General features: G+C 41.0%; 1 protein-coding gene across 5 annotated transcripts in view; it reads left to right on the top strand.

Moving 5' to 3' along the window:
• Positions 1 to 23,403, top strand: part of FHIP1A (FHF complex subunit HOOK interacting protein 1A) — a 335,356-nt gene that overhangs the window by 300,598 nt on the left and 11,355 nt on the right. For all 5 annotated transcript variants that reach the window (XM_053582802.1, XM_053582835.1, XM_053582843.1 and 2 more), the window contains 3 exons: positions 3,092 to 3,171; positions 10,166 to 10,356; positions 12,976 to 14,082. In XM_053582802.1, coding sequence (XP_053438777.1) covers positions 3,092 to 3,171; positions 10,166 to 10,356; positions 12,976 to 14,082 — 1,378 coding nt within the window. The remainder of the gene's footprint in view (positions 1 to 3,091; positions 3,172 to 10,165; positions 10,357 to 12,975; positions 14,083 to 23,403) is intronic.

Below are 23,403 nucleotides of genomic sequence, written 5' to 3' on the forward strand. Positions count from 1 at the left end.
TCAATAAAACACTAGCATGTGGAATCTAAAATATATAGAAAGAATTATATGCCATGATCAAGTAGGATTTATCAAGCCAAGATTGCAAAGCTGGTTAAAAAATCTGAAAATCCCTGTGTTCCAGCCATCTGAGTCCTGAGATTACAGCCATGAAACAGATCCAGCATCCTTGTCTTCCTAGGGCTCACATTCTAAAGAGGGAAACAGGAAATAAAACACAAAATGGATGGCATAATTTTAGGTGTATATGCTATGAGGAAAAATAAATCACAATAAAGGAACAGAGATTGATGGTTAAAAAAACCCTGAAAATCAATTAATGCAATATATCAAAGTAACAGGATAAAGGAAAAAATTCATACTATTATATCAGTAGACAGAGAAAAAACTTGACAGAATTTATCACTCCTTCATGATAAATGTACTCAAAAACTAGGAATAGAAGGCAACTTACTAGCTATATGATACAGGACATCTTCGAAAAAGTCAGAGCTAGCATCATACTTAACAGTGAACAAAGCTTTTCCCCTAATAAAAGGAATAAGATGTTTGCTCTTAGCAATTCTGTTCAATGTGGGTACTTGAAGTTCTAGCCAGGGCAGTTAAAAAAGAAAATGAAATTTAAAAATCCACATTCAAAGTAAAACCATCTGTCTTTGTAGATGACATGCTCTATCTCTACATGTAGATGTGGACAATTAAGGAATGCATTAAATATTAGAACTAATAAGTTCAGAAAGATTGCAGGTCACACAATTTGCAAAAATAGATTGTATTTCTATACAATAACAGGAAACAGTCCAAATATCAAATTAAGAAAATCCCATTTACAATAGCATCAAAAAGAATAAAATACCTAGGGGTAAATTTCACAAAATAAATGCACAACTTATGCTGTGAAAACTACAAAACATTGTTGAAAAAGATTAAAGAAGATCGAAAAAAAATGGGAAAACATCCCAAATTCATACATCAGAAAACTAAATACTGTTAATATAGGAAAACTCCTCTAATTGATTTGCAGATTCATTGCATTTGCTGTTAAAACTCCCACCTGGCCTGTTTGTTGAAGTAAGAGAAGCTGATCCTAAAATTCATGTGGAAATGCAAGGAACCCAGAATAGCCAAAACAAACTTAAAAACTTACTACAAAGCTATAGTATTCAAAACAGTGTGGTACTGGTATGGCTAGATATATAGGTCAATGGAATATGGCTAGATATATAGGTCAATGGAATAAAATTGAAAATCCCCAAATAAGCCCATATATCCATGGTCAGTGGATTTTCAATGAGGCTTCCAGACCATTCCACGCAAGAAAGAATAGTCTGTTTAACAAATGGTGCTGTCACAATTGGATATCCACATCTCAAATAATAAAGTTGAGGCCGGGCATGGTGGCTCATGCCTGTAATTCCAGAACTCTGGGAGGCCGAGGCAGGTGGATTGCCTGAGCTCATGGGTTCAAGACCTGCCTGAGCAACAGTGAGACCTTGTCCCTAAAAATAGTCAGGCGTTGTGGCAGGCACCTGTAGTCCCAGCTACTTGGGAGGCTGAGGCAACAGAATCGCTTGAGCCCATGAGTTTGAGGTTGCTGTGAGCTATGACGCCATGGCACTCTACCAAGGGCAACAAAATGAGACTCTGTCTCAAAAAAAAAAAAAAATTGAACCCTTATGTTACGCCATGTACAAAATTAACTAAAAATGGATCAAAGACTTAAATGGAAGACATAGGAGTAAATCCTGTGGACTTGGTAGTGGTTTCTTAAATATGATACCAAAGATATGAGCAATAAATGAAAAAACAGTGAAGTTGAACATCATCAGAAATAAAAAACTTTTGTGCTTCAAAGGATCTCACCAAGAAATTGAAAAGACAGCCTATGAAATGATAAAAACAACTTTGCAAATCATATAAAAGGACAAATATATGCTGTGAACAGTGATTTTTAGGGGTTACTATGGCAATAGATACTAAGAAGGGTACCTGAGTTTGGGAAAGGAGATGTTTTATGGTAGTATTGTGAGAAAGAACATAAAGATTTCTTAGGGAAGAGGTGATGCCTAAGCTAAGTTTTTGAGAATAAACAGGAGTTACCCTGTGAAAGAGGCAGGAAAAGGCATTCCAGGTAATGGAACAGCATGTGCAAAGACTTGGAATGGAATCAGAGTATGTTGCTTATGGCTAACTAAGCATATGACCTGCCCTCAGCATAGAGATGTTTTGGGGGAGGCCAAGAACAGCTGTTTGTTTACAATGGATTTCATTGACCAGATTTTAAGCCTATCCTGCCTAGAAGACAGACAAGCAGTTATTCTTCTGTACAAAGAATTAGAGTCTGAGTTACTTAAATGGCCTGGTAGATTGATAAAACTTTACTCTCAAAAGAGTACAATGATTTTATAATATACCTTTGAGTATCTCTCTTATGTGACAGTTTATTTTTCCTTTTCAGAAATTGAAAGATTTTTGTTTTTTAATGAATGTTTTAGAAAAGTACATTATCTTACCCTCAATCTGGATACTTTAAGAAACGTGTTCAATGAGAATGTTTATCCCAAAGCAAAGAGAGGGGCTGTGGCTTGGGCTGAGAACTCTGAAGAGAGAGTTGGCCAGTTTATATATAGTTTTCTATGAGTCCTATCCTGTAAATAACCAATATCACATTTGAAAATAGGAAAACAAATTACATGAGCAGGAGATCTGTGTGTATATGCGTGAGAGAGAGATGGCATGTGTGTGTGTGGGGGGCAGGTGGGGAGGGAATTGTAGGAGGCATGTTTATCTGGATCTTTAAAAATTGGAAATATGAGCATAGGTATTCTTTATAGGGACTTTTCTATTAAAACAAACTTTCTAGTAAGTCTTCATGATGGCATAATTCCAGACATCGGCTTTCTAACCAAATCGTGTAAGAGAAGTGATACCCTGAATACATATTCTCTCTGGCATATAAGCTTTTTATTAAAACCACTTTTTTTAATTAAAGAGGCCATTTTATTTTATAATTCTGATATATTTCTCATCTGTGAGGAGCAGAGTTATTATTCTAAAATCTGAAATAGAATGTGTGTTTACCACTTCCCAGCTTTGTGTGGTGTCCCTGGCGTTATTCAGAACTCTCATTGGTTTACATTGTGAAGATGTGATGCTACAACTAGTTCTAAGGTGAGTGGCCTTTTCTGTTCCCTTTAAAGAAAAATTCCCTCTGTATACTTTATATTACTTTAGTAAAAGCTAAATAGGGGCCGTGCTTCTAAGAAAGAATATTACCAAGAATATTAGTTTATTTTCTGCATTATTTCCCAATTTTACTTTTCCTCTTGAAAGGTTTTAGGGAGCCATATATATTTCATTATAAATATGCTTTTGGAAACAATAGGTAGAATATTTGTACATTGTCGTAAGTGTAATGAAAATTCTTCCGGTCTGTGGCTGAATGCCTTTCTCCTGTGCATTTCTAGGGGACTTCTGCTATAAAAACAATTTTCCAAATAGGAATTGCTTTTGATATATAATTTTTTTGATTTCTGCTTTGGTAATGGTACACATCTGGTATGCACAGTCTGATCTGTGACTATGTTTCAATTAAAATCAGTAACTATTTAATGAGTCCTTTCAGCATACAATTCAGAAGTGGGAAAGGCATGGAGTAGATAGACTGAAAAGAACTTATATACAAGGTAGCCGAGGTGCGTCCCTCAGAAGCGCAGGTGGGAAATGTACCAAGTGACTGGTGTTTGAAAACGGGCACTGGGAGTCAGAGTGGACACCTATTAAGATGACATTAATTTGGTAATTTAGGCAGAGCACTGAGCAACACCAGATCCTGCCCTGGTTTGGCAGTGCTTCTTCCTGTCTGGATCTCTGAGGGAAGCTTCTGCTTTTGTGAAGGAAAGCAGAATTATTAGCTGCATTATTAGCTCAGGATTTGGCCTTGAATTTCGGGCCAGAACTCTAGAAACCCCAGGCTACACTGTAGTGCATGTCTTTCCTTCTTTTCTTTAAGCCCAGATCCTTAATCTTGGAGTTGACTACTCCTAAACCTCAGGAAATGGAGCCAAGGAGAATGTTGCCCCAAAGCTGAGAGAGTGGTGGAGAGCTTGGGCCAGAGGAGCTCCAGAGGGAGAGCTGGCCAGGGTTTGTGCTCTGACGTGCCCTTCTGGTGGTGTGGAGACCAAAGGGAAAAGAGTCAACCAGGTCCTCCAGCATGCACACTCCCTCCTCCCTTAGTAGCTTTTCTCATGTTTCATTTCACCCATCCTTGGGAATAAGGGTTGATGAAACTGAGAGCAGCCGAAGAGGGAAGAGAGCTGGGCTTTCCCCAGTCCACACTGGGGTTCTGACATGATCTGAGAGAAGGTACGAAGGAGAAAGCATTCCAGGCGTGTGCAATAGCATTTCTAATTAGGTTGCACTGAAAAGTGAGGGGTTTTAATGTGTGATCCTAGTTAGAAATGTGAATTCTTGGCCTCTTCCCAGGCCTACTGAATCAGAAATTGGGGTTGGAGTTCTGCTAACTGTGTTTTAACAAACACAAGGCATTCTGATGTGCTACTAAATTTGGGAACCACTGGTTTGAGGAATAATGCTAATCCTGCAAAAAAGTAGTGATTAAAAAATGAGTCTGAAAACGGTGATGGTGGCATTTTGTGCAAGGCCATCCGGAGTTGTTTTATGGGAGAGTATCATCCATTCATTTTAAGTTTAAAAGAGTTTTTTGACTTTTTAGGGTTTTAGATTAGGTCACAGTAACTAATCTTAGGGCGTTAGCAGAGAACAAATCTGATCACAAAGAAACACTCTTGTAGTCTGGGAAGAGCATTAGTTATCTGTCCTAAAAGGATTACTTTAGTTCCCCATCAAGTCTCTGCTGCTGATATGACAGAGTGCATTAGCCAGGCCTGAATGAAATGCAGGAAGAACAACTTGACAAAACCGTTTCTATTGCCAAAAAATAGGCTTTTATTCTAACATGTGAGTAAAACCCAATTACATTTAAATGTTAACTCTTAAATGCTGCTTCTTCATGGCAGGAAGAACAGCTGTCTTTTTAAGCCTGACCTTGGTCTTGAGGTACAGAGCTTGCCAACTCTGGGGCCCCAGGTCAGATTTAGCCAGGTGGTGGAAGCTTTTACTTGCTGGGCGTTCAGTGACTTTCACAAGGTCAGCTCTGATCACCCTTTGTCCGCTCAAGTAGTGGTGCCTGTGGTGTTAAAGACTGTCCTCAGAGATGGCATCAGTCATGGCTTCTCTTGAGACTCACATCTTTACCTTATGAAGATGAAGAAAATGGCTGATGGTTGATATATGTTTACATCTAAGTTAAGGTTAGTCATTCCCTGAGTGGGTAAGGACAAATAATTTACCAGGAAAGTGCTTGCAGGGCACATTGTGACAGGTTCTGAATGTAATAGTGGAAAAAATGCCAGACTCAAGGTAGAGAGATGGGCTTAACCTACTGGTACTAGGCTCTCTGAGCCCAGGTTTATTTCTTTAGGATGATAGTGACAATAATGTAATAATATGATTGCTCTTTACTGAATGCTTCCTCTATGTCAATTCTCCTGCACTGCCTGGGCAAAGTAGCAGGAGAGCCTGGGAGTGGACTTACACTTACTGACTTGGTCAGGCACATAATAAGCACTGAAGAAACCTCTGCTTTCCTTCTTTGAGCTGCTGACATGACTCATCACACTCTGGTTTGGGAATGTGCTACCTTGTAACTGTGATCACAGTTATGATATCTGCAAAAATGTTTTGAAACACTAAGGTATTACACAAATTTAAGGAAGGGGAAATTTCTAGAAGGTACATTTTAAATTAATGATAACAATTCTTTTCTGATTTAGAATCCATTCTCAAAGCAAGGACAATGAGAAATCTTTTTTCTCCTAGTCATTTAAACATTATTTTAAGGGACATAAAAAATAGATTTATCATCTATCCTTTTTGTTGGTGCTGCTGCTGCAGTCATTTGAATGTATGTGACTAAACTTGTAGATCTGGGAGGCGGTAGAGCAGAGAGGATTATGTGGCTGCTTTTAATGAAGGTATTTGTTATGTGATAAATAAATAATAACCATGTGTCAATTTTTGTCGCAACCCAAATATTCTTAAATATCAACATTTCAAAGTGATAATCCATTTGTAACTGATAGTAGTTTCTTTCATTTGGGAAAATGGAAGAGTAAATTGAAATAAGATACACCAAAGAGAGGATATTGTAGTGGGTGAAAAACCAAGGAGAAACGGTCCCCTGCAACGGGCATGACATCCGATCGGCCAAAGGCAGGTGGAAGATGCTGACGAGCAGGGAAGTGACAGACCACTGCCATTCTCCCCAAATGTCCCTGTGAGAGAAGATTTAATTGCTTAATACTTTGAATGCTATTTCTGAATATTCTGATTAGGGTGTTTTTTTTAGAAGCTCTGGTCCATTGTCAGGTTTCTGAACTGTGTTGCCTGTTGTGTTCAGATAGAGGCTGTTTTGCTTGGAAAGGAACTGTGTGTACACTTTAGGAACTTTTCCTTCTTGCATGAGGATCTAGAGGAGAGGAAAAAGATACAAGCAAACAGAAAAAGCCAAGCAGCTTGGGGAGCAACGCAGAGGAGAACTATGGCCTGAACTTTGAACAGCAGGCAGTGTTCTTGAAATCCACTCACATCGCTTTGCAGATTTTTGTCTGTTGCTGCTTTGCTGGGGTTGTCGCTATTTCAGAAGGACGCACTTCACGTCCCACCTCAGACTGTCTGCTTTGTTTTGCTTGTTTTTATTGTTTGTGTAGCAGTAGGCAATATATGTGCTTTGCTGTCAGTTGGTTGGCAGTGACTTATTTCAGAAGTAATGATGACTTATTTTAAAGAGTGATATCCAAGGTAATAGACCCAGGGTTGTAGAGGGTTGGGGAAGTACTAAAAACAGGGAGGATAATTTGGACGGTATTCTCCCCCTCCCCCACCCCATGTTGAGGGATGGTTTTGAGGAATCTAGACCACTAAAATGAAATATTTATCTCTGTTCATTTTTACTGCTTTCCAAACTAAATTAAAATCCCTAAACAAAATAAATGTAGATAAAAAGATAGTTTTTTACTGTACTGTACTAAATTTCTAAGTGATTTCTCTGCTATTGACAGTCACTTCATATTGATATTTGACATTTGGAGACTTCTGACATTCATTCTGTTCTTAATCTTTCTCTGTACATGTTGAAAAGATGGAGGGTCAAGGTATGGTTTTTCTACTCTTTTCCTCTGGGGTAATCCTTCATTTTAAAGGTACAGCAAAACTATTGTTTTGTTTTACTTTCTTTTTTAAAAAATTGATATGTAATAATCACACATTTAAGGGGCAGCTGTGATGTACATTGCCTTATTTATAATGCATATAAGGATCAAATCAGTGTGATTGAGATATCCTTTACTTCAAAGATTTATATTTTCTTTGTGTTCAGATTATTATAGTTCTTTTCTTCTAGCTATTTTGAAATACACAGTAAATTATTGTTAACGACAATTTCCCTACTGTGCTATCAAATGCGGGAACTTGCTCCTTCTTTCTGACTTTTTGTACCCCTTAACTATTCTTCCTCCTTCCCTCCTTCCTCAGCTTCTGGTAACCACCCTTCTAATCTCTACCTCCATGAGATCCACTTTATCAGCTCCCATATGTGAGTGAGAACATGAGGTAATTGTCCTTCTGTATCTGCTAATTTTACTAACATGACCTCTAATAACTACTGCTTTGAATAGCAAGAAGGGTTGTTTACTTGAATAGAATCTTCCTATTTCCAATTTCATAGATTCTGTCCTTTAACTAATAGGGGATCTCCCTGGATTTGATTTCTTCAGAAGAAAATTACTGGTTTCTACTGAAAGCATGTATTTGCAAAGTTGCAAATTCCCAATAATTCTTTGTTCTACTTACAAGTTCACGTTACCCACTGGTGATAGTTGATAAATGGCTTTATTAGCTTTGATCCAGCATTCCATTTTTAATACCTCAAAACAAAGAGTAAAAATCTATGTATGTTAACTTAAATCATGAAACATGCTTGGTTTGAGCTGTAAGTAGTTATTGAGTTCCTGCAGTATATAAAAGCATTCAGGCAGTTTATTTCTTAAATAATTAATGACCAAAATAAGGATGTAATAAATCCTGTGTAATCTGAGTTTCCTTAGGCCTCACCAGTGTGTGGGAGAGGGGGAGTTCACAGCAGCAGCCACAGCACAGGTTTCCCCAGCCCTCATCCCAGCTGCCTCATGTCAGACCATGGTGCCCTGCAAAGCATCAGCCACCACTTTCGGGGGTCCCGAAGTGAGAGCCTTATATGTATTCATGAACACATCTGAACAGTTGCCCCAGAAGCATCTGCTCTGGTCTCTTCACCTTGTCAGCCTTTTGCTGTACCTGCCTCGTCTCCGTGCCTGCTGTGCCCTCGCCCCTGCTGCCTTCCCTTGGTCTCTGCTTGGCCCCAACTGTGCCATGTTCAGAGAGACCTGGGAGGATGCTTCTCTCCCCTTTATCACTCTGGCCACCAGCACATCTGTGCTCACAGGGATCTTTGTGAAAAAGAGCTCCTTCATTTTCTGCTGATAGCATCCATTTTTCCCGTGGTGAGGCTCAGATAACGTCCCTAAAGCTGAGCCAAGCTTTAGAACAGACCTTCCTCTCTGCTTTTCCTATTCTGTCCTCCATCTTTCTTTTTTTTCCTTGTAACCTTTGGCTTTTGTGAAACTCAGCTTATAAAAATAGATGTCATCACATCAGACATGCAGGGTTGTGTGTGGTTCTTAGGGGTAGCAGTTCAAGTTTGTATGTGCCTGTGGGTGCAGTGAGAGGTGGGAACTAGGACTCCCTTACCCAGTGATGCGAGGTACTTAGTGTTCTTGAGAAATGGTTTGTTGTTGTTGTTGTTTGAGAACTGAAGGTTAAGTGGTAAGTTAATCATTTCATACCCTGGAAGTATTATTAAAGCCTTCAGCGTAAAGTGTCACAAAGAGAATCAAATCTTTCTTTCTCTTTGACTAAGGCTCTTGCAGTGGGCCAGTAATGAACATACACTGAGGTTTTCCTCATTTGGCTCAGTAGGAGGCGGCTTAATGTTTACAGGCCTTAAGCATATCCTTAAAGTTCTATTTTTTATCTTTTTTATGGAAAATTTAATCTTAACTTGTTTTACTCTGCACCACTGCTTTCTCAGTAGCTGAATACAGAAACAAAAACATTCCGGTTTATTGAAAGGTTGTGATTATTCACTTAAGAGCTCTATCTCGTCTGAAATTGGCTCCTGTAAACATAATGTGATGCTCGGCCTTGGCTGTGAGTCTTTTATCTCATTTGCTCCATCCTTTTTTAAGTAAGTAAGCCATTTAAACACTCTTCATTCTACCAAGCCCATGGGTGTGTTCCAGGTGTATCAGAAAGGTTGCCCAGCTTGTCTTGTTTCTAGGTTCATGGTGCTAGAGTGCTTTTGATCACCAACCAACAGTGTCTGTGTGAAGTGGGGCCTAGTGAGCCCTACCATAGTTTCTTCCTGATCACCTACTGGAGCATAAGAAGAGGTTTACACTATGGAGTGGCTTTTCGTCTCTGCCATGCCATTCATTACCTATCATATGCTAGAGTTTCCAAGATTAGAAAACAAAATATTGAAGAAGGCCTTTGCTTTGGTAGCATGTAATACTAAGGAGGCAGACACTGAAATAATTGTGATGCAAGATAATAGTGCTTCATTAGAGGCCTAGGGGGTATTACTGAGGCAAAGATTATCTCTTTCTTGGAGCAGGGGGCTAGGAAGCCTTGCCAGAGAAGGTGACTTTGCAGGGTGAAAGGCATTTGTCAGGCAGAGAAAGGGGAAGCACACTCCAGATGACGGGTACAGTGAGGGTAATGGCATAGAGGCAAAGAGGCATCATTAAGAGATGAGGTTTCTGGTGGGTAAACTGTGAAGACCCTTATATGTGCTTCAAAGGGGTTGTTCTGCCAGAAGAAAGAAGCCCTTGATAGGTTATAAGCAAGGATGTGATGGGCAGATTGAGAGCCAGGAGAGGACGAGTCTAGCCCTCATCATCACTGTCCCTATTATGGTTTAGAATGTTAGCCTTGGTGATGGATGGGATGCCGTGGAGACTAACTGTGGCTCCTTCTGTCATTCTAGGTATCTGATCCCCTGCAATCACATGATGCTGAGTCAGAGGTGGGCTGTGAAGGAGAGAGACTGTTACTCTGTTTCTGCGGCCAAGCTGCTTGCCTTGACCCCCATCTGCTGCTCCAGTGGAATCACTCTGACCCTTGGAAACCAAGAGCGGGATTATATTCTCTGGTCAAAGTATACACGTGAGAGTCCAGGTATGACCGTGCTGGTGATGATCTTTAGATACCAAATCTGTTTCTCCCTGGGATGTGTGTCTCTTTGGATAGACAGAGTATAATGTGGTAAAATCCCATTTATTTTATGAATGACTAGTTGGGAGATCCTTTTCTGCTTTGTAAGTACTGTAGACACTTAGTAATCTTTTTTCATTGAAGCACTCAGCTGTCACCTAGTTAGTGCTCCCAGATCTTTATTTTAAGTGTACTTTCTAGTGGCATTCTGTGCTGGCATTCTCAGAGTCCAAATGTGAAAACATGTATAGTCTGTCTTCTAAAACGAAAGGGGAGTGAGAAGTGTGGAGATGGCCAAGACAAGAGTTAGCCCTTATTTTAATTTCCGAAGTGTCTTACTTTTGAAATACATCATTTGGCTTGGCACCTGTAGCACAGTGGTTATGGTGCCAGCCACATACATCAAGGCTGGCCCGTTTGAACTCAGCCCAGGCCAGCTGAACAACAATGACAACTGCAACAATAACAAAAAAATAGCTGGGCGTGTGGCAGGCACCTGTAGTACTAGCTACTTGGGAGGCTGAGGCAAGAGAATCTCTTAAGCCCAAGAGTTTGAGGTTGCTGTGAGCTCTGACACCATGGCACTCTACTGAGGGTAACATAGTGAGACTCTATCTCAAAAAATATATATATATATAATACCATCATAAAACTTGAAACTTGTGATATGACAATAGTATCTGATTCATTTGAATGACCTAATGAGGAACTTTCACAAGTACTCAATTTAATTAATAACCTGAATTATTAATCCCTAGGTACTGTTTGCCAGCTACAGTTCACCTCGTACAAGTAAGGTTTAAATGGCCACCTCCTCTATTAATCTCTGCCTCCTCTGTCAACCCTGGTCCCCTGGCAAGCAGCTGGAGCAGTGGAGTATTTGTCTGTCTTTGGTGGTCATATGGTTGTTTCAGCTCAGCAACATTGTGCTTGTCCTGTGACCACTAGCAAAGGGTCAAGTCCTGGTGTTGACTCAAGTTTGTATTCTGATATCTACCCCAACAATGTCATGCTATCCATCCAGCTACAGTCCTCTTAGATAAAATAGATTTAAAAGCTAAGTTACTTGACTAAGAAAATAGCAGCATATTTGATGTAAACATAATTTCTAGAAATTCAGGTTGTCTTGCTGATTCTTGGTCTTTATATAAAGACACAATTTTTACACAGAAATGAAAATTTATGTGACCATATCTTAATTGTATTTCCCTGTTAGGCAAACTAGGATGGATATCCTATATTTTCTTACCTAAGTTATTTTTAAAAACATTTAAAAATTGATTAATTTACTATGAAAGTTTTTAGAAAATGATTTGTGGCTAACTTTGCCTCAGAATTCAAAATTCAAATTTAACATGATTCCATAACTTGCTAACCCTTTCCCCCCATGTGATCACTTTTTATGCTTTGAAGAATATAGTATTCCCATTTTACATATGGAGAAACTGAGGAATTGACTTGGGTAAGGTTGTACAGCTGGCAGGTTCTCTGATTCTAAGTTCCTTCTGTTTCCACTGTCCTGCCTCTGGGGTTGCAGAAAACACCCTAATGGAAAACACCCTAATGGATGGATGGTCTCATAACCAGGAAGCTAGAATAATTATTGTACATGGGTAAGAAATTTGCCTAAGAAAGTTGAGAACCTGAGTATTAGCTGTGCTACTTTCCTTGTCCGAGTCTTTTTTCTTTTTCTGAGAGAAAAGGTAAACCTAAATGCAGATTTTTTTTTTTTTTTTTTTGAGACAGAGTCTGACGCTGTCACCTTGGGTTGAATACTGTGGTGTCACAGCTCAAAGGAACCTCAAACTCTTGGCTCAGGTGATACTTTTGCCTCAGCCTCCAGAGTAGCTGGGACTATAGGCACCTGCCCACACCACCAGATAGTTTCTCTATTTTTAGTAGAGACAGGGTCTCACTCTCGCTCTGGCTGGTCTTGAACTCCTAAACTCAAGCAGTCCACCCACCTTGACCTCCCAGAGTGCTAGGTTTATAGGCATGAGTCACCGTGCCCAGCTAAATGCAGATGTTTTGAAAGCTATTTCAATAATGAAGTTGGAACTTTTAATATGAAAGGCGATCACATGAAGCATTCTTAGGTTAAAGTGACTTTACTGTAAGAGACCATTTAATATAGTTCTCCTAGTTCCTAGGAAGGCAGAGTGAGTTAAGAAGCTTTTCCTAAATTTATAGATTACTGGCTTTCCACTTTAGATTAAAAAACTTTTAAGTTATTGTCTACTCTGTGGCAGGTACTACAGTAGGTTTATTACCTGAGTCCTCTTAACAACCTGAGAGGTGACCCTCATCAGCTCTTTTTTCTCTGGCGGCTGACACCAAATAACAGTTTTCCACTGGCGATAGCCATTATCTGACTGGCCACATTGATTTTCATATCTTCTGTCAGGGTTATTATCTTTCTTTCTTATACTCTAACCAATTTTAATTAATTCAGAAATTATTTAATAGGATATTATTAGACCTAAGTAGCTGGTAAGACAAGTCTTAGCTAAATGGGTGGCATCCCTGCCCACCACCTTTGTCCCCACACCTGTCTTGTTCTGACTGGCATTTGCCCCTGTGCAGGGCCCGTGGAGCAGCCACTCCCGGAGGTGTTCTCGCCTTCAGCCTGCATCGTGGAGTACGGGAAAGCACTGGACATCAGCTACCTGCAGTACCTCTGGGAGGCCCACACCAACATCCTGTGCTGCATACGGGACTGCCGTGTCTGGTCCGCCCTTTACGACGGGGACTCCCCCAACCCCGAGAAGTTTCTCCAGAGTCTGACAGAGGAGGGCAGTGCCAGCTCAGCCTACCCTGTATTTGGACTCCTGCAGCAACTGCCCAGGAAGACTGGACCCCAGATGGCTCCCAGAAAGGACAAGACGGAGCTGGAATGGGATGACAGCTATGACACTGGGATCTCCTCAGGGGCTGATGCGGGCTCCCCCGGGCCAGATGACGATCTGGAGGCTCAAGGCCCCCCGGCACCCATTGATCCCCCCAAACATATCCAGGAGATGAAAAAGAATGCCATCTTGCTCTTCAAAGGGTCCTACATCGAAGAGTCAGACTTTCAGGATGATGTGATGGTATACAGGCTCTGTGCTGAGAAGGACTCTGAGGATGCCAGGGCTGCACAGGAGGAAACTTCAGGGCCACCAGTGGATGCTCAGACCAGTGTTCCGAGGGTCCCCATGAACAACGGTCCCCATCTCAGCCCCCAGCCAGAGATGGATTCAGAGGAGGAACACACCAGGAACAACTTAGACCTGTTTCAGAACGTGTCCCAACAACCAAAGCAGGAGAGTGAGCCTGGAGCAGCCCAAGAACCAAACTCAGACTTAGCATCCCCAGTCTCTGGTGCAGAGCACAGTTCACACCTGATGGTTATCAACCCAGAGAGCGAAGACTTCATCGCCCAGTACGACCAGATCATTAAAGAACTGGATTCTGGCACCAAGGGCTTAATAGAGCAGACTTTCCCCACACCTGAACCCTTGCTTCTTCCAGGGGAGGAAGAAGAAAAAGGAGAAGAGAACGAAGGAGACAAGAAAGAGGAGGAGGAGGACTGTGCCTCGTTCACCGTGGAAACTCCTGCTGTGGAGACCGTGACTTCCCCATTTGGGGTGAGAGATGAGACTGCCTTCACCAGTCACCAGCCCACGAGGACTCAGAGCACTCCATTCACAGGTGACAATCTGAACTTGGTTTGTGGTTTCTGCTTTTGAAACTACTTATATATTTTGGAACAGGAAAGTAAGGTAGGAAAAGGTAAGATGTATTATCAATTTACCTAACAGAGGACTAAAAATATTTTTGTAAAGAGCAAAGAGGGGTGTTTTATTTTTGTCATTCTTGTAATGACTTTATTTCTTTAGTAAATTAGGGGTTATATTTTACTGTTCAGTAACTTCTCTTGATGTGTCTGTGATCAAGTAATAGGACTGATTAAACCACACAAGAACCGTATTTAACAGCTTCATTTTCTTGGCACTTATTTATATGTGTATTTAAAAAATTACTCTGTCCCCCACTAGCTTGTGTGGTCCATGAGGGCAGAGATGGCCTTTGTTCTCGGCTCTATCCCTGGCACCTGAAAACAGGGAATGGTGCACAGACTAGGTGAAAGCTAGTAGCTGTGTACACACATCAGAGCCAGGGGCCAGCTAGTTCTGCCTTTGCCTGGGAGCTCTTTTCAGATAATCAAAAGATCTTGATTCAAAAATATGTAGAGTAGACACACCTAAACTCAACTTCTTCTGAAGACCAGGTGTGTTGAAGTGATACACCACCAGGAACAGGTGGAAATCATGTAAAAGGCAAAGGGATAGGATATAGGTAAGTTCATTGGGGTGAATAATTATGATAGAAGACATCATTAGATATTGGCCAGTAAAATCTGAATCTGCACCTCATGGTGCAGAGGGAATTGCCACAGAGGAGAGGGTTCATTAAGCTCAGGAAAGGCTGGGGTGTGACCCCTGTGTGGTGTCCAGCTAGCAACGAGAGGTGCTGGAAGATGCTGGCAACACAGAGGGGCAGACAGTGGCCTTAGAGTCAGGTCTGGGTGAATCCAGGCTCTAGCACATACCAAGCACATGACAGTGACATCCCTGCCCCTCCATGTGGCCCTGTGAGGACTGAATGAGATTGAGATGGGGAGGTCATTCTTAGTGTTAGGACAGGTCACTCCCAGCAGCCTCAGCTGAGGCTTGGCTTTCCCTGGCAAACAGGGAGAAGCTTGGTGAGGGGGGCTGTATACCCACCTCCCTAGGTCATCTGAAGTAGGTGAAAGCAGAGTGCCGTCTCCAGTCAGCCAAGTAGGCTTAATGTGACTTCAAGGAGCTCTTCCACCCCCCTCCTCCAATATTTATTCATCTATTTACTGATGCCTGAAGATTTATACAAATAGGAAGAAAGCTTTTAATTCCACGATTAAAAGGCTTGCGGTTCTAGTTGAGATAAAATTTTAGTGTGAACAAGTTTTAATTAAAATTCAGTCAGTCAATCATAAGTAAAAAGGATTAGATAATCTCACTTTCCCAGTAGATCAGGGGGATAAGGAGGGGAAGGAGCCAGGAGGGCTCTGTCCGAGGGGGAGGGGCAGAAATAACCCTGCCCACATCACAGTCTCACCGTCCTGTAGGGCATCAGGGCTACCCATAGCTAATGAAGGCTGTTCTTTAGAATGCCAGCTTTTTTATAAAGGAGTTTCATTTATAAATGTGTCAATTGAGGAAACAAAGTATAGCTTAGGGCAAAAAATAAAAAAGCTAATATAACACCTTATTAAATAACATCAATATTTTATATATACTACACCCCAGAACTGGAGAAGTGACAAAACATGATGAGAGTTCTTTGATACATATAGGTTATCGTAGCTAAAACTTTGCCTATTTCTTCCTTTGGATCTAGTACACAGCTTCAGGAAACATCTTTTCTCTTTCCCTGTGTGTGTCCTTTGTAGTTTCTGTGCGTTGGGCTTAACTTCTTTCTCTCCAGGGAATCTGATTTCCACTGAAATGAATTCATTTCCCAGCAAAATCAAAGCTTTCTATTTATCTAATTTTATTTATTCATATATTCAACGATCTTGTATTGACCTCCTAATGTTTGGCAGGTTCTATGCTAGGAAGTAAGGACACAAAATTAAAGGAGCTCACAGACCGTCAGAGGAGACACCAACAAAGAAGTGTACTGTCTTCATGAGAGAGACTTTATTAGTCATTGTGCTCCGCATCTGATGGGACTCAGTGGGAAAGGCCTCCCAGAGGAGGGGAGTCCCCATGGAAAGTGGACCAGAGTGATAGTCCAGGCAGAAGGGACAACAGGAGGAAGACCAAGACCCTGACCGCCTATGGCGTATGACAGCATGGATCATGTGGGGCAGGGAGGTGGCAGAGGAAGCCAGAAAGCTTGGTGGATGGCAGCTCATGGGGAGCCTTTTAGCCACACTGAGGGATAGGAGCCTGTGCCCCTGGCACCGAAGAAGCCCTTGGAGTGTTGAAGCTGGAGAGGGATATGACTGGGTCTGAAAAAGCCAGCTCTGGTAGTAGTGTGGAGAGAGCACTGGAGGGGGAGAGGTGGGTGCCAGGAAGAGTACGTGAGACACTCTTGTACCAGAGTTTAGAATACACAAATGCCTTGATCTAGTATTTCTGTTTCAAGGGGTATTTTCAGACCTGTATTCACACTTATGAGACAAATGTGCATATAAGGATGTTCATTTCAGCATTGTGTATAATAGAAAAAGACTGGAGATATCCCAAATGCCCCTCCAGGAGACTGGCTTACTCATGCATCGCCCTTAACAACCTAATCTCTTGTGGTCCTGAGATGAGATAGCTCTGTATGTACTAGTATGAGGAAATCTCCATGATACAGTGTTTTAAATACCAGGAGATGGATACACACACAGACACACACACAGACACACACACACACACACACACCCTTGGGGGCCAAGATAAGGTTAAGAGCACTGGACACATAGCCGGGTGTAGTGGTGTACACCTGTAGTCCCAGATACTTGGAAGGATGAGGCAAGACAATCACTTAAGCCCAGCAATTTGAGGCTCGATGAGCTTTAATATTCCAGGCTGGGCAACAGAGCAACAGAGCAAGACCCTATCTCAAAAAAGAAAAAAAAATACTGGAAACAGATAGTTTGAATTAAAAATTCTGACTCCATTATTTACTAGCTGTAGCTGTGTGCATGTAGCAAGTTGCCTCATCTTTCAGTGGGGAATAAATAATAAATATACTTCCCAGGAATGCAAATGTTGAGTGAGTTAAGACATGAAAAGTACTTAGAACGCTGCCTAGCACATAGTATGTGCTTACCACACATCCCATGTTTTTAAAAATTCAATTATTATTTTTGTATAACATAAAACAGTTCTGGAAGAATACACTAGAATCTGTTAAAAGGAGTTGCCTCTAGAGGGTGGGCCTGTTTTTCATTTTATATACTTATGTTAGTAAATTTAAAAAGAAATCATTCTAGTCTCTATTGGTGTAGGAGCACTGTTGCCAGAGTTCAGATAAGAAAGGCTGCGACTCTGACCCACAGCAGTGCTGGCAGAGAAGGTGGAGCGTGTGTCCACACTTGGAGATGTGCACAGGGCCACGGTGCAGAATTGATGGCAGCTCTGTCCCTGGAGTGAGGAAATACAGGCAGAGGGTGCAGGGTCAATTGAGCGGGGGGGTGGGGGGGACAGGGGAGTTCTTCTGTCCTAGGAGATTCTTCACATGCAACTGTTGCTTTCTGAGTTGTAGCTAAGTCTTCTGATTTTCAGCTGCTTACCAGTTCACCCTAGTAACTGCTTTTTGCTAAGCAGTCTTTTTTCAAGTACTAGAAACCAACTAAGAATAAAACATGAATTTGAAAGACTTAAATTTTTTTTTATTAGACACGTCTAAGAAGTTATAATTAGTGTCATTAGTGGACGCTAACTATAATGTTAGAGTGAAAAAAAAATAATGTCAAAGCAGATTACTTTTGTATGACAGTCTGCTGGCCTTGACCTAATAATCCGTCACTCAGGTGAGACGATGATGACACAGTCTTACTCTCCATAGGCAGTGGGGTGCAAGCCGATGACTTTCCCCCGGTCACTGCACGGTCAGCAGTTTAGGGTTTGTGATAAGCCTGGATGAGGCCATGTGCAGTCTGGGACCAAAGAGGGAAGCTGAGGGACCCCATTAGGGACCTAGAAGACCCTGCCTGCCTAATCTGCCTTCATTCACCAGTTTTAGCTCCACCTGGAAAGAAACAGACACTTGAGCCTGGGACCGCAGGGGAGTGAGGAGAGACTGGGTCAGTACTCCAGGAGGTGATGATAGCAACCTTCTCCCTGTGGCTCTACCTAGAAGGGTAGAATTGTGTTGTGCTGTGAGCAGAGTTTCTAGTGACATTTCTGGAGTTCTTAATGAGAGAATCATCAGTTGCTTTCAAACTGGGGATCCGATCCAGAGTTTCTGGATGTGTTTGGCAAACTCTCCCAGTATTTTTCTGTGAACGTCTCTGAGGATTTTGTGTCTGAAGAGTTCATTGACCTTCTGTATCATGGAAGTGACTGAAGAGCTCGGCCTCCCATCCCAAGGGTGTGGCGTTTGGGACTAAACTCTACACATGAGGGGGTGGTGCCTCTTCTGTTTCCTCAGTCCCCTTAGAGACATCCTCAGTATTCCTAGAGACGGGACTATTACCGTTCGCTGTTACTCACCTGGTGGGGGAAAGGCTTAGGTGTGGTATTCCCACTTCTCACTGATAGCATCTGTTTCCTTGAAAAGGGATTTTATCCTCTTACTCTATTAGGGTTTCCAAATGGGCTCTTGTGATAAAGTATGTTGTTGTTCAACTCTTAATATTGGTGAAATCTTTGTAAGGTGTGTTTACTCAAGGGCTATATGCTTTTGTCTTAAACATGCCATGCTGTAGTCTCATCATCAATAGCTCCACTGGGAGAAATATACAATTCTTATCAATTTTGTTTAATGGAACACTTTTATGGTAAAAATTTAAAACATTTTTAAGTAATTTTATCAATGTCAGATTTATTTCTTTTGTTTTCCTTGCCTTCGGGGAACTCAAACATATAAATTGTATTAATTTTCTAGTGATCCTCAGTAGCAAAGTTACTTTTTGCCTAATTTATTTTATAAACTGCTTTTGTATGACTAATTTTTTTAATGAACTTTTTTTTTTTTTTACTGCTTTTATAGTCATGTTGATTTCCTTTTTTAGGAAATCTATGAAACACCAAACTGTATTTCCTGAAACAGAGTCCCTTCTCTGTCTCTCACTGAAAAGCAGAAGTGTGGTCACCCAGAGGCCGGAGCAGCTAGTTGCAGTCCAGAGGCTTGTTCCCCTCTCTTCAGTCTTTTTTCATTCTTCCACATGTGGAACTTGACAAAGCAGAATCTTTCTTAGTGTGCTTGTTCAGGATAGACAGTCCCCATTCACAGTGTTGCTATCTGGTCAACAGGGTTTATATGGTTTTGGTACTGTTTTTAAAATTTTTATTTTTTTTACTTAATTTTTATTAAATTATAACTGTATACATTTATGGGGTACAATATGATGATTTGATATACAATGTGGAATGCTTAAATCAAACTAATATAACCATCACCTCACTTATTTTTGTGGTAAGGCATTTATAATATACTCTTAGTTTTTTTGGCCGGGGCTGTGCTTGAAACTACCACCTCCAGCATATAGGGCTGGCGCCCTACTCCTTTGAGCCAACAGGTGCCGCCCTACTCTTAGTTGTTTTTTTTTTTTTTGAGACAGTCTCACTATTTTGCCCTCAGTAGAGTGCTGTGGCATCACAGCTCACAGCAACCTCAAACTCCTGGGCTTAAGTGATTCTCTTGCCTTAGCCTCCCAGTAGCTGGGACTACATGTGCCCACCACAACACCCGGCTATTTTTTTGTTGCAATTGGCCCCAGCCGGGCCTGAACCCTCCAGCCTTGGTGTATGTGGCTGGCTCTGTAACCACTGTGCTAGAGCCACTCTTAGTTGTTTTGAAATATATCCTTGCATTGTGTACAATAGGTGTGATCCTGTCAAATACCCTTCCACCCCTTGCCTTCTCCTCCCCCTCCCTCCTCTCCCCTTGCTTTCCCCTTCCCCTCCCTCCTGTCTCCTCTTATCATTCATATGAATGTGTAAGTGTTTATATATTGGTTTCATAATAGTATTGAGTGCATTGGATACTTTTTTTTTCTATTCTTAAGATATTTTACTAAAAAGAATATGTTCCAGCTCCACTCAGGTAAACATAAAAGATGTAAGGTTTCCCTCTTTTTTATGGCTGCGTAGTATTTCATAGTATACATACACCACAATTTATTTATCCATTCATGGGTTGATGGACATTTAGGCTGCTTCCACAACTTGGCTATTGTGAATTGGGCTACAGTAAACATTCTGGTACAAATGTCTTTTTTCTAACATGATTTTTGTTCATCTAGGTAGATACATAGTAATGGTATGTTGCAGGATCAAATGGTAGGTCAACTTTTAGTTCCTTGAGAATTCTCCAGACTTCTTTCCAAAAAAGCTATTTTAGTTTGCATTCCCACCAGCAGAGTAGAAGTACTCCTTTCTTTCCACATCCAGGCCAACATCTGCGGTTTTGGGATTTTGTGATGTGGGCTAATGTTACTGGAGTTAGGTAATATTTCAAAGTGGTTTTGATTTGCATTTCTCTGATTATTAAAGATGATGAGCATTTTTTCATGTGTTTGTAGGCTATGTGCCTGTCATCTTCAGAGAATTTTCTGTTCAACTCTCTTGCCCACAAAGAAATGGGGTTGTTTGTTCTTTTCTTGTTGATTAGTTTGAGTTCTCTGCAGATTCTAGTTATCAGACCTTTGTCAGAAACATAACCTACAAACATCTTCTCCCATTCTGAAGGTTGTTTGCTTTACTTACAGTGCCCTTGGCTGTGCAGAAGCTTTCTAGCTTGATCAGGGCCCAGTAATATATTTCTGGTGTTGCTTCAATTGCCGGGGGGGTTCTCCTCAGAAAATACCTTCCCAGGCCAGTATCTTCAAGCATATTTATTTATTTTTAAATTGAGACAAGAGTCTTGCTTTGTCACCCAGGCTGTAGTATGGTGGTGCCATCACAGCTTACTGTAGTCTCAAACTCCTTGACTCAAGTTATCCTCCTGCCTCAGTCACTCAAGAAGCTGGGACTATAAGAGCTTACCATGACACATGGCTAATATTTTAATTTTTTGTAGAGTGAGGTCTTGCTGTTGCCTAGCCTGGTCTGGAATTCCTGGCCTCAAGCCATCTTTCTGCCCTGGTCTCCTAAAGTGCTAGAATTTACAGGCAGGAGCCATTGCTCTCAGCCTTATTTTTGGTATTGTTTAATAGATAAAGATTTTTTATTTTGGGGGATTCATTGAGGGTACTATAAGCTAGGTAACATTGATTGCATTTGTTAGGTAAAGTCCCTCTTGCAATCATGTCTTGCCCCCAAAAGGTGTGGCACACACCAAGGCCCAACCCCCCTCCCTCCTTCCCTCTCTCTGCTCTTCTTTTCTCCACCCCTCCCTCCTTATTCTCTCTGCTCTCCCCTTCCCCCACCCCCACCGTGACCTTAATTGTCATTAATTGTCCTCATATCAAAATTGAATACATAGGATTCATGCTTCTCCATTCTTGTGATGCTTTACTAAAAATAATGTCTTCCACTTCCATCCAGGTTAATACAAAGGATGTAAAGTCTCCATTTTTTTAAATAGCTGAATAGTATTCCATGGTATACATATACTACAGCTTGTTAATCCATTCCTGGGTTGGTGGGCATTTAGGCTGTTTCCACATTTTGGCGATTGTAAATTGAGCTGCAATAAACAGTCTACTACAAGTGTCCTTATGATAAAAGGATTTTTCTCCTTCTGGTTAGATGCTTAGTAATGGGATTGCAGGATCAAATGGGAGGTCTAGCTTGAGTGCTTTGAGGTTTCTCCATACTTCCTGCCAGAAAGGTTGTACTAGTTTGCAGTCCCACCAGCAGTGTAAAAGTGTTCTCTCCACATCCACGCCAGCATCTGTAGTTTTGAGATTTTGTGATGTGGGCCATTCTTGCTGGGGTTAGATGGTATCTCAGGGTAGTTTTGATTTGCATTTCTCTAATAGATAGGGATGATGAACATTTTTTCATATGTTTGTTAGCTATTCGTCTGTCTTCTTTAGAGAAGGTTCTATTCATGTCTCTTGCCCACTGATAAATGGGATTGTTGGCTTTTTTCATGTGGATTAATTTGAGTTCTCTATAGATCCTAGTTATCAAGCTTTTGTCTGATTGAAAATATGCAAATATCCTTTCCCATTGTGTAGGTTGTCTCTTTGCTTTGGTTGTTGTCTCCTTGGCTATACAGAAGCTTTTCAGTTTAATGAAGTCCCATTTGTTTGTTTTTGTTGTTGTTGCAATTGCCATGGCAGTCTTCTTCATGAAGTCTTTCCACAGGCCAATATCTTCCAGTGTTTTTCCTATGCTTTCTTTGAGGATTTTTATTCTTTCATGCCTTAAATTTAAGTCCTTTATCCATCTTGAATCAATTTTTGTGAGTGGGGAAAGGTGTGGGTCCAGTTTCAGTCTTTTACATGTGGATATGCAGTTCTCCCAACACCATTTATTGAATAGGGAGTCTTTTCCCCAAGGTATGTTCTTGTTTGGTTTATCAAAGATTAGGTGGTTGTAAGATGTTCGTTTTATTTCTTGATTTTCTATTTGATTCTAGTGTCTATTTTTGTGCCAGTACCATGCTGTCTCGACCACTAGAGCTTTGTAGTACAGCCTAAAATCTGGTATGGTGATGCCCCCATCTTTATTTTTATTGCTAAGAAATACCTTAGCTATATGGGTTTTTTTCTGGTTCCATACAAAGCGCAGAATCATTTTTTCTAAATCTTGAAACTACGATGTTTGTATTTTAATTGGAATGGCATTGAATAGGTAGATTGCTTTGGGAAGCATAGACATTTTAACAATGTTGATTCTTCCCATTCATGAGCGTGGTATGTTCTTCCATTTGTTAATATCGTCTGCTATTTCCTTTCTGAGGATTTTATAATTTTCTTTTTTTTGGCCAGGGCTGGGTTTGAACCTGCCACCTCTGGCATATGGGACCAGCGTCCTACCCCTTTGAGCTACAGGCGCCGCCCAGGATTTTATAATTTTCTTTATAGAGGTCCCTCACCTCCTTCATTAGGTATATTCCTAGGTATTTCATTTTCTTTGAAACTATGGTGAAGGGAGTTGTGTTCTTAATTAGCTTCTCATCTTCACTGTTATTGGTGTATACAAAGGCTACTGACTTGTGGACATTGATTTTATATCTAAGACATTACTGTATTTTTTGATGACTTCCAGGAGTCTTGTGTTGAGTCTTTGGGGTTCTCTAAGTATAAGATCATGTCGTCAGCAAAGAGGGAGAGTTTGACCTCCTCTGCTCCCATTTGGATTCCCTTTATTTCCTTGT

This window comes from Nycticebus coucang, chromosome 1 (genome assembly GCF_027406575.1).
Source record: "Nycticebus coucang isolate mNycCou1 chromosome 1, mNycCou1.pri, whole genome shotgun sequence".
Taxonomy (NCBI): domain Eukaryota; kingdom Metazoa; phylum Chordata; class Mammalia; order Primates; family Lorisidae; genus Nycticebus; species Nycticebus coucang.